Source organism: Sinohyriopsis cumingii, chromosome 9, assembly GCF_028554795.1.
Source record: "Sinohyriopsis cumingii isolate HCF-2022 chromosome 9, ASM2855479v2, whole genome shotgun sequence".
In the NCBI taxonomy this organism is placed as follows: Eukaryota; Metazoa; Mollusca; class Bivalvia; order Unionida; family Unionidae; genus Sinohyriopsis; species Sinohyriopsis cumingii.
In genome coordinates, this window is record NC_142969.1 from 46886724 (window position 1) to 46899651 (window position 12928).

General features: G+C 35.9%; 1 protein-coding gene across 2 annotated transcripts in view; it reads left to right on the plus strand.

Moving 5' to 3' along the window:
• The first annotated feature begins 7048 nt into the window (after positions 1 to 7048).
• LOC149791746 (deoxynucleoside triphosphate triphosphohydrolase SAMHD1-like) overlaps positions 7049 to 12928 on the plus strand; it is a 34043-nt gene continuing 28163 nt past the window's right edge. For both annotated transcript variants that reach the window (XM_089970244.1, XM_089970245.1), the window contains exon 1: positions 7049 to 7104. In XM_089970244.1, the coding sequence (XP_089826370.1) occupies positions 7081 to 7104 (24 nt within the window). In that variant the 5' untranslated portion in view covers positions 7049 to 7080. The remainder of the gene's footprint in view (positions 7105 to 12928) is intronic.

Here is a 12928-nt window from a genome sequence, read left to right on the forward strand (position 1 = left end):
ACAAAAATGGCGTCACAGGAAAACATATGCAATTCTGCTGCATTGCAACATGAAAACATCATTTTGTTTATAATTTATGTCTGCATGGACAATCTCTATTATAATCAGATAAGGTAGTCCCTTCCAAACTTGACGAAAAATCAAACTGTCATTTTTTGGGAAGGAACATCAAGAAGCAAGACAATTTCCCCAGTAAAGTGTAAATGTATTTCAGTAATTCAAATAATTTTATCTTTACTTATTCAGAGAAAGAAGCAAACAAAGTTTCAGTTATCTGTGCTATAATTTCAATTAGAAGTTTTTCCTAGGTCCAAAATAATGATAAGAAGGATACGTGGGCAGAGCAAATATGAATACACTTAAAGCAATTGCTAAAATACAAGTCAAGAATAGCATTTTAAACACCTGACAAACAAAACAGTTGCATAAACAGATTCGTCTGAAAGATGTTTAACAAGTTTTGTCTTCAAAATATTCAGACAAACTTAGGTTGGAGCAATACAATTGTACTAAACTTGCATTTAAGGTATGCAATGTTCTATTTCAAAATTGCTGTATACTTCTTACCAAAGTATACATATCTCAATCTACTATGGGTGAAGAAATTAAAATGCAAACTTCTTTAAGACTAATATGAAAAATATGTACAGGAAAAGAATATTTGTGAAAAGAAGCAAACTTTAAACAGCATGTTAAGAAACTGTAATGAATAGTTATACTGAAGTAATCTTGACTTCAAAGACAACACAAATTTACATGTTTGAAACATAGAAATACTTTCAATGCTTTTTCAATGAATGAGAAATATATATGAACTGCTTCACTGACAGGAAAATGACTTGCTTGATACATGAAAAGGTACAAATATGAAAACTATAAATCCGAATCCCAATTTAAACTTCCTTGCCCTGAATGCAAATTAATCAAATAACCAAAATGAAATCAAAGAACACATTGTAAACACAACCGGAAAATCTACCGTATTTGTCGGCCTATAAGTCTCTGTGAAGTTTGAGTCGAATTTGCACATTTTGTACAGTTTTTATCCTTCATCTATATATAAGTAAGCGATGAGCATAAGACAAGGCCGGAGCTATACCTCAATTTTTCATAAATTTGCATATCAGCACCATCAAATGAAACTAGAAGTACCAAATTTGTTTCACTCGAAATATTTAAAACAAATTAGCTACTTTTAGCTACAGATGACATGAAAAATTAATGAGTTACATGTAGAATACAATTAGCAATGTTGTTTGAAATGCACCTTAGCAACTTCCATTTTCAGGAATGGTAATGGTGTGTATTTCTGATTATCGGCAACAGGGAAATTGCATCAGTGATGTTTAAATGTCTTTCCCAGTGTTCTGTTGTGATGAGAGAGGCATGTGCATTCCATCACATTTAATGCTAGTTTTGTACATTACTGCCCTGTTTATCTGACAAATGCGAAAGAGAAAACAATAATAAACTAAATAGTAAATGTAAAAATAGTACATACCATAATCATTCCGTTTCAAATTTACATATTCACAATAGTTATATCCATATCGACTCCATTTGGGTCAAATCTGAAACATTACCATTGAATCATATTGTGTAATTTTCTTTTTATGCACAATGCCTTCCCTGGGTTATATGTATGTTGTAATGGAACAGCCCTTACATGGTAAACACTTGAGCTTAATATCAGGATCTTTATTAACAGAAGAAGTAAAGATGTTTGTTTGTCTAGGTTTTGAGATTCCCTTAGTGTAATTCACATAATCCAGGTTCTGCTTCCTAATAATAACATTCCTTTTTTATTTTGTAAGCATCAGGATCATTCTAGAAATTTATTGTCAATTAGATAATATATTGGTTTTTATATAGAAAATGCAAATAGTGACCTGATTTCAAGTGGTGAACTATGCAACCTTGTAATTGAGAGGATGTTTCGGTCATGCTTTAAGACCTATCACTTTCAAGTTGAATTATAAGTTGTGATCAGTATTTTATTTCGGGCTGGAATTTTTATCTTTAAATTATTGCATTTCTCTGGAAATACAAAATTGCTCTAAACAAATTCTTGGATAGAGACAGTAACTGCACTACATAGTGAACTCAAACCTGGAATTATACAACTGTGATTCAACAAAATGTTGTTGAAACGTGAACAGTCTATAAGCTACTATAGACACAGCAACACCCTCAGGTTTGGATTTAACTTATTCAAGACTTTAATTATTAGGACTTGTGTCTGTAATTATATGATCATTTGGGATTTAATTCATAATACCATAAATTCCTTTTAATTACATTTTCACTTTGCATTCTAGGGAAATAAAGTATGTGTTGAATTTTTTACAAAGCGTAATGCTCTTCAGACAGAAAATGTTTCTCTGGGCATGATACTCTGTCTAGCTATGGCACATATCTGAGTTAGTGTAAGCAAAAGGCATATGAATGGACAACACAAAACTGCAGAACATCGGACAGACTTTGGATAGCACAATGACAACATCGTCCTTCCAGCTATTTTTAATAATAATGTGAACCATTGGATTGCAATGGGAAGAGGAAACAAATCAATATGTAAAATTTGGTCATTAAAATCAAAGTGATTATATTTAAACCAATTAATTTGACTGTCACTTATTCAAGCTGAATGTCATTTATACCTAAACTTTGTGCTTTACATCATTTCATTATTTGAAGGACCATTTATCAACCCCAATGTTGATATCTTCCAAGGAGTCAGGATAATCAGTCTTTGGTTGCATCAACGACCCATTCACGTTTTTACTATGCAATAGAAGTTAGAAGCATTATAAGAAGCTACTACTAGTGTACCAGTCAGTCATACCATTTAGGGCATCACTCCTGATATATACTGGTGGAGGGTCCATGTACTGTCTGAAGAATCACTGATCTATAGCATAACCTATCGGCAGTCAGCAACAAAGACAAGTTTTCAAGAATGTCTCTCATACAGCCTATATTGATACAACTGCTCAGATTTGATTCCTACTGTGTTAAATATACAAAATTTACTCTGATGCTTTTATCATTACAGAAGTACATACAGTTACATTCAAGTAATTTTCTCCTCAAAATGTGTTGACCATCATTTCAGTAGATAGAAGAGCTATGGAAGCAAAGATATGCCCAGTATGTTTGAACTAAGTGTTAATTTTCTTTTAACAAATTGGGTAACAACTCGTTAATAACTGTTGGTGGTCCAAAGATTTAAAAAGAACTTAACTACTTGATTCTATCTAGATATATTTCCACAAGGAAAAAGGTGCACTGGTAACTTCAGCATCACCAAAGCAATTAGACAATGAAACATGTATGCAGCATATATTCTTGAGAAAATGTCTGTGTGATTTCAATTTGTAATGTAGCTTTAAAATATATTCAGTCATATCGCAATGATGTCTGCAGTAAGAAGGTTTGTATCGATGTCTAGCAATGGGGCATCATGCTAAAGACATGAAGCATCTTGTCCCACCCAGTCACACAGCACCGGCCGTAGCAAATGTGAGGCCCGATTTGGATCATTTTGGCAGGGCACCCTATATTTACGCACGCGACACCTTGTGAACAAGGTATTTGACATATAAACGTTACAACAAGTTGTATATGATATTGAACATAAATTTATTTATATGATATTGAACTTAAAATCATTCCCATCGGACTAAGACCAACCGTGCAGTCACATTATCCTCATACCAGGCCAACCAGTGCTAGCACTAACCTCTTAATGCATAGCGCTAAGCGAGACAGCTGCTAGGACCATTATATAAGCCTTTCGTAAGAATCGGCCGGTGTTCGAACCCACCAATTTTACCTTAAAAGCCAGTTTCCAATAATCCTTTAACATAATCTTGATATTTAACTTAATCTAACCTATATAATTTAATTCCTTTGAAGATAATCATTATAATGGTAAGAATGATACTAAATTGAAATCAAAATCTTCTCCTGTAACTTTGTCTTTTGTCTATGATTATCTGCACTTCTCGGGAAATGAGTTATGATGGATGCATATGCACATTGCCAATTAAGCCTTTTTAAAAACGGGTCAAACGCTATGCCTGATAGTCTATTTTCTTACTATCAAGTAAGCAATTTTATTATGATACCATCATGATTATTTCCAAATTTTATTATTTTTGCTTTCGAGACAAAATCTCTCCCCAATCTATTATATATAAGAAAACCTTTTGAAATTTTAAAGTCAGTCTTTCGTCTCGTTTTTCAGGTAAATATGAGTTTTCTATGTACTACTGTTGTTACTCTAAAGCACTGTTTTCTACTGGAACATATATTACATTGGTGGCACGGGGAGTAGTATACATGTATGAAGGTGTGAAATACGACAAATCGATAGTTTTGGAGCCATGTATGTATGGATGACGTCACCAAGATTTGTATGTGAGAACTATATATTTATGGTAAAATGCCACCTAGCTCTGTGCATGGATAATACATGTATATGTTTATGACACAGGAGATAGCACATGTAATAGTCCATAACTCTGTATCACTGTAACAGAACAACAGTGAAACAAATATTACAACATACTTAGTTGCCCAAGAAAGCTCTTATCAACACTGTACGTTGATGTAAGCAATATGTTAGCCGTATAGTTGCAGCCTCACAGCTGACCCATAGCCAGTTGCTTCTGACTACTGTATATATGTATGGAATAGTCCTAAGTCGAATAAAGTTCTTTAGAGCTTAGTGTGGAAGTGTACAAGAATAAAAAGCAATGTGCAGAGTTTTCCAAATTTGAGAGTTAGTTTTCTGCAGGAATATACGTGTTGATGTGAAAGTGCTCTGACATATCACATGCTGACATGGCTATCCCATTCATTAACATCAAGTTCCACTAAATCGACCTTAAACTATAGTCTAAATATAATTCCCCGTTTAAAAGCAAAAGGCACAAATGAGATCAAATGATATCAGAGATGTTAAAAACTTGATCAGTTCCTTTTTTGGTTTATTATTAAAACCTGATTCTGCTATTGGTGGCCCTAAAATAGTTATAATTGTCAGCCATTTCCGGTTCCTGGACAACTCCATTTTCTGCAAAGTGGTATATGCAAGACTACAAGTGTATGTACATGGAAGAAAATACTATGTTGTCTGCTTCCGATATTTACAATGTCGAATCAAGCGCACAAAATAGCATGACAAATACAAATTAGCTTTTCCCGTGGATTTAATAAGCGATATAAGTTTTATATTCATGAGTGGAAAGAGATATAAAACTAAACTCTCAACATTATGGTAATTTACGGAATTTTCCGGCAGTTACCGAATAGGATGAATTACATGGCAATGCTATCTGAGGAAAAGAGACTCACCCATAGTATATGCAATATGCCGCCGTGGTAGTATGGAAAGACCGTCAAGCTTGAAATGTGTGGAGGATGCTAGTGTTATTACCACACGGGTCACAATCAGGTTAGACATTCAGTAAATGAAATGACTAAGTTCTGTGCAAAATTTATAGCATTAAAGCTTTGACACAATCACGCTTGTCTATTAAGCATTGAGTGGTATGTGGTCAAAGATAAAGCAAAGACGGAAGTGATAGGATAGGCAGAAGAGTAATGATAGGAATGGCAGAAATAAGTAAAAGAGTGTCAGTGTCTGTTTTCGTCTCTTTATACTCAGACCAATCCAGCTACCGTAGCAGCGTTGAGATAAAGGAACCTCCACCGGCAAATCCCTGAGAATCACTATGTCTTACTTGTAGGTGACTAGTTTATTAGAAAGTGATTTAGGAACACTCCTGCTTGTGAGATACCAAGTCAGGATTCAGACTATAGTAACCAAGCTTGTTTATCAACGAGTATGTCATGTACAGATCCTTATTTTCTGTTGAGGGATATATTGTTTCATTAAGAGTGAGAACTGTACTAGTTTGAAAGGGACCAACCATTTACTTTACAGGGATATCAGGTACTGACACAAAGGCATTCCATTTTCCTTTCCTTGCCTATCTGAAGTTTTATTAAATTTTCTTTTTCTTTTTTGGTATTTTTGGAATAAAAAACAAACAAGAAAAAGCACAATATTCTTCGTGTACTATAAAGTTCAATTTGCTCATCTTCTCTCTGCACAATCAGGTTGAAAAGGAAATGGAGAGGGAGAGAGAACCGCGTCTTCGCTAACCTACCCTTATGACATCAATGTGAACTGTTTTGACATGGGAATATAATAATCAAGACTTTCGCACAGGGGATCGTATCGTTGATTACAATTTTCCGCAGAATCATTTCGAGGACTGGTGTGTAAGTCCTCACAAAGTAGTCACGTCCTCGAAATGCTGGCGTGAATTCTAACTCAGGTCCGCAAGTATACCAAAACACACGCACACACACACACACACACAAACAGACAGAGATACACACACAGACAGACACACACACATATCGAGAGAGACAGTGGGAACATGTACGAAATTCAATTCAATGACAGTTGTTATACTATATGTTGTCGCCAAGGCTTATCGTATATGAGCACTACGGTAGACAGGTACAGGTTCATTCTGCTTATACAAAATCGTAATAGTGCATTGTGTAACTTGAAACTGCTGCATTTGCAAAGAAGACTGTATTTATAAAAGGTTTTGCCTTGTCAACGTGAACAACATATCATTTGGCGTCTGCTACCTAGTTTGTTTCTTGCAGAGGTAAGTTTTTCCTCATGCTTTTGTATCCCAATATATGGGATGTTATTTGCTAAACTACGTTTGTCTTCAAGAGCATTTTAGGAGGAAAGAATTGATAAATCAATTGTAAACAAATGTATCTGTTTTAATGATAGATATACCAAAAACATCGTTCCGATACGGTATATTATTAACTAATCAGCCACATAAGTGACGTTTAAGATTTAAATATTAGATATGAAGCATAATGTAGTTTACCTGTGAAGACTTATCAGTATTCTAGCATAAAGGATGACGTTTAATATATAAAGTAATCAGTAGAAATAAACAGCTATGAGATCTGAATGTTGACACAATATTATATTTTATATTTCAGGCTGCAAAATCAAACTGAAGTTTGATTAAAATGACAGACCCAAGTAAATATAAGGTTGAGTATAAGGTTTCCGCAATTTTGTACGAGTTAATATATTTCAAATACTTCCTTAATTCTGCTCAACGAATTGTTTTCTTTTTCTTCTTTCTCTTCTGCTTCTTCGTTTCGCAATGAAATGAGAAACGTAACCAAGTATAATCATCAGAAATGCCGATCTATAGTATTATTTTAAACTGTTTATATGTGTTGCATATTTACCATTTTCGACTCTATCGACTTCTTACACAAATAGCATAACGTCATTTCCATTCAGCGAGCAAAGTTGAATACTGAACATATATTCCTTTATTTACTTTTACAAGAGGTATTTGAAAGCTCAGTTCAAAGAAGATATTATTAAGCGATCATAGTATGTACCCAAGTGTACAATAGTAACATAGTTAGAAACCAAATATTGCCATATTTACATCGGATATTTAATGGGTATTTCATGGTAATTTACTAATATTTACTTATGTCATGCATCCTAACCATTTATTATGCACCGACACTACTTATGCTGTTAATCACTGCGCATGGAGTACTTGGTTTAGAATAATTGGTTACAATATAACAAAAATAATTGCGTTTCTATTCAATGAATATCGTCGAATTTTTACGCTTGGTTAACAATGATAGTCAATATGCAGTCAAAAAATGTACCCTCTCGCTCCCGCATGTTTTCGCGTAGGAAGATCTAATACATGCAAGTTGTTTATACAAGGCGCTTTGATATCCGATTCCTTTCAAGGTATGGTAAAACTACAATGGTACCCATGGTGAGATACTAAATATTGTCATCTCAATATCGGGTATAGCGTAATGATTCAATAATATAACCGTGAACCCTCCCAAGGTCGTTGTATTATTATGCTGGTCGCACTTATCGATCGAATGAACTCTGTGAGTTTTTCTCCTGTAGTTCCAATGTTACTGCATGCATGTAAATATAATGTTTCAATTAATTTTGCATATTTAAAAATATTGTAATATTCTGGTTAAAATGTATACTGAATGCATTTGTGCCCGTTGGTGACTTCAGCTGTTATAGTTTAGCTTGCAGTTGGGTTTGGAATGCAGGCATCAATGCCGATAGTTGTTAAAACAAATGTTCACAGTGGCTTTGGTAGTAAAAACTTTATGCTGCTGATTTGCAAGCCATTTCAGATGATGGGGACGGCGCGTGAATCGGCTACCATTCTGTCAAATTTAATACCAAAAAAGGAACAAATGCAAATAAAGACCACTTTGCATAATGTTTGTCTGCCTGTTCTTGAATATTTTTATTTTATGTTGGAAGTGCGCTGGTAATACGTCACGAAACATAAAGATGTCATTTTAGAGGTTCTGTCATTTGCATCGTTCCGAAAGACAACGCAGAGCTTGTAAATATTCTCCAATTAACTGTTTTCACTATCTTCGCACAGGGGCACCCTGACAATAGAATGCAAGACAAAAGAGCGCCGACAATAGAGCTTCGCCATAAGGGCGCCTACAAAAGAGCGCCTTTAATTGCCGACAAAAGAGTGCCAAATTACCCGACAAAATAGCGCCAGACACAATCGTGCAGGTTATTCAAATAATATAATATTAAAACATTCTGTGGATTAGGGTATGGCAGCTGTTTGCGTTTTCCTTTGTCTTTCTACTGTACGTTGTGATTTGGTATGTGATGGTAACTGAGGTGCAACTTCCATCGCTGTTTCGTTTCTAGCTGGGTCCGGAGCGTGATTTTGTCCCAATGATGACAGAACGTTGTCGTTTTACACTTTCATCCTTCCACGGCAACCCTCTTTCATGCAGCATCTCCATGACGTACTTCCATCAGCATTTTCTTTGTCTTTGCAATATATGTAGCCGTCGACCAATAACATAATATTTCCTTCCTGTGATTCGATCCATGTTTCTTTATTAAGAAACATTTTACAAATAACGTTTTACTACACTTTTCATTATATATGCAAAATGACATCGTTGATTCTTAGCTCAATAATTAACTTCTACTCAAACTTTGAAAAGAAACTACACTTCATTGCACTTAACTGTCTTCGTTCTTTTGTCGTTGCCCTTTTATCTGTGCCCTTATGCCTGCGCTCTTTTGTCGTGCGCTCTTTTGTCGAGTCACCTCGCGGGTTTCGTCTTCTCAGCGATCTACTTGTTAAATTTTAATATTCTTGCATATGAAAGGTATATCTTGTTCTACGCATCTCGTTCTTGATTTTTCGTGGTTTAGCATTTGTCTACTTCATCGACTATAAGCTTGACCTCTTCCTTCAACAAGTCATTGTCGCTTCGGGCCTTAGATATGTGATTAGTAATTGTATTGCGTTTTGACGCGGCCAAGACGCGGAGTTCATCGTACGTATTAATTTCATAGATAGTCACGGGGGGATATAATGGATAGTCGCGGGGCGATATAATGTACCGTCATAAATATCACAACAAAGCTCAGCGCTGTGATTCAAGGAGATTGAGACGGTAGCAGTAATGATTGCATACATTATACCATTTATCGCCACACCAATGCTTAGAGGTACAGCAGTCAATGTGTTGTTAAATATTATCCACCACATGTACTGAAGGATTGTACTTATTGTACACATGTCTTCTGCTTCGCTGATTCATTACAGGCGAGAGTTTTGTGGGAATTTGAGTTTAGGGTATAGCTACGTAATACTTCGTTTATAATCAACGTGATTGGAATGTTTGGAATGTTTATTGGTTCTGTAGGGGTGTGTGGTTTGCGTTCCCTCCCTGCACACACTCACACATAACCAATCGATGCGCCTTACTGGTGCATGACCAACATGTGTTTTTCATGCCAGCAATCATCATCGTGCAAACTTAGCAGCTTTTACCCGTACCATATCTGCTACTAGACAACAAGGTCGTCTACATGATGCTATGAACCATATTGCTCAAATATTGTGGCGCGCATTTATCAATACCATCAACATGGATGTCTACCAGAACGTTTCATGTGAATGAACACTTGGACTGGAGACAGAAGCACAGCCAAAACCACGGCATGGGCACAACAAACACTGTTACCAGCAATAGAGACTTGTACTAGCAGCTATTTGAGACAAAAATCATTATCCGTTTACAGAACATATAAATAGCACACTTGGGAATGCTTAAAATACTGCACAAGAAGATAGTGTTATAAAACAGATGTATTTCATGCCTTTAAAGTCGGAAGTACCTATACGAAAGCGTTTAATTGATCATTGGTTGAGTAAGGGCAATTCAAGGTGCACACGGTAATAAAAAGATTTCGATAATAGGAATATCTAAGAGGTCAGCAGATGACAACACGTTCCAAGAGCCATGAAAGCGCATAGTAAACGAGTTACCCATGCACCAGATTGTTAACCATGTTAAACATCATCATGAGCGCGCAGCTAAAAATACAATATGAACCATTTTTGTCCACCATCGGCAAACCAGCATACATGCAACGCTGACTATATCTCCAAAGCTGCACCAAAATCAAATTTATGTCGTCTTGATCAACCTATTATCGTCCTGAACAATGCATATGACAGAGTGTGTGCCCTTGGCAAGAAAAGATGAATCAGTATTACTGGTCAATTCAGAGATCTGTATTTTTTGGATAATCTGCTTTGTGCACTCGCCAAAAACGTCAAGAAAGGCAATTTGTCGACCTCACACTGCGCTTGTGTACGCTTATTAAACGCAGATACTGTGATAGCTTCATATTTTCTAAATACCTGTGGCTCTTTAATACTTGTAAGCTTATCCTATATTTATATATAAGCTACTTTCAATAAAGCTCTCAACAAATATCCAGAAATACGGACCATGGCGGTTGATGTAAGTGACTTTGAAGAAATAGTATGATCGCAGCGTTGATAGCAGTATAACGAGAAGCCGTTAAGCCGGCAGTAACAATAGGTGCAACACAGGCTAAAAATCTCGTGCCAGACGAACCAACGTTAGTACATCAGCGGTTTCGACTCTCCATATTGAAGTCTTCTGGAGTCGGTTAAAAATAATTAAAACGACCTCTCTTCTTTTGAAGACCATATAGAAGTGATGAAGACGTAGCAAAGACCTGTGACAGATATAAGGCAAAATTGTGATTCCATAATAGGTTACGTTCTAACTAGACGTAACTGCAAACGTCTTGTGAGTGACTTAAAAAAATACAATCGTTTGCACCTCTTCAGCAGCTGTTTTTGTGTTGATTACTGTGTGATACTTGCGTTCATTGCATCTAGCAATATTCCATATAAACATGCCAATTTTGAAAGGAAACCACATGAAATGTCATGCAAAGCTGACGATGCATACGTCAGCAAAACCCACAAATGATGCAGCAAAATCGAAGACACTTGTCATCAAGGTTAAACACGCGAACAGACTTGCTGCTGGTGAAAGACAAGTGGAGTTGATAAACAACTCAAAGATATGCCTGAAAGCTGAATACTGCTTACTTGCAAACTGTCCCAGTAGCACAGTGCGCAACGAAGGCTAGAGACAAACTTCAAACAGTGCAATCTTATGTTTTCTGGGATGATATTGGTTTCATACCAGTGCTGTTGAGAGAGACTGAGATATAAGACCTAATCCAGCTCACCACCTAAATTTGCGCAGTGAAAGGGTAGGTACCATCGAAACTACTGCAAAAAGTAACTTCATCATACCAGATAGATTGATAAATGGATGGGTGGATAGATAGATAGATAGATAGATAGATAGATAGATAGATAGATAGATAGATAGATAGATAGATAGATAGATAGATTCGATTTCCTTAAAAGATAAATGAAAACCAAAGGTATGTTAAGTCAGCCTCGGAGTGTTATTATTACTATAGCACATTTGTGTCCAGTGCCACCGCAGTTTTCGCCTACACTTATCTACTATACTCAGCAAATGTTGAGTACCTCAGCACCTTATATAAAGAAGATGCAAATCTTGGATTTTGCAAACCGAAGCACAGGTGATCTGGAAGCCAAAAGGTTTTGACTACTCCATGATTATTAGTGTTCCCCAGGTGTGAAACGTGATGTCAGGTCTGGCAATGACGAATGAAAAGGCTAGCATAATAACATAATATCGCTGGATTCACATTACACAGGGAAAATATATAAGCATTGATAATTCTAGATTGATCTTGGTATATCTAAATTTCGGTGTGATATCCTATGTGTTATATCCATCATTTGTGAATGATTAAAACCAAGTAATGATCTTCCCTAACGAACATGAGAATTTCTTTAGTTTGTTTGTTCTGATTTGTAACTAAGACTACTACAACTTCTGCAATTGCTGCTGCTACTATAATTAATGCTTTCAGTTGCTACTGAAGATCTTGTAACTTAATTATGTTCAAACGACAACGCAGGAACATACTTGTTTAATTATAATAAACGTATTTGGAAGGCGTTTCCAGATTACATGGTAGAGCGGATTATTTACGCCGTCGAAAAACTGGGGATTATAAAGTGATATTTAGATGTTTTCATGATTGACCTTTTAGTGGAATGTATGATATTATTTATCAGTCTTTGTACGACATACTGATGTGCAGATGTTAAGTTGTGCTGAATTCTAAATTCAAGCATAGTTCCTAAAACGCTGGCTGAACAATGGTAGATATATCTTTAAATTGTCTTTCTAGAAAAAAACGGCTCATTGGAAAAAGTCAATTTTCTAGAAAAAGCATACCTTAATCACAACCACACTGGTGGCCTAGTGATTTGAGCGTCTGCCTCGGATGCTGGAGGTCATGGGTTCGATCCCCGGCGGAGTCATACCAAAGACTTACAAAAATGGTACTAACAGCTGGCTCGCTTGGCGCTCAGTATTA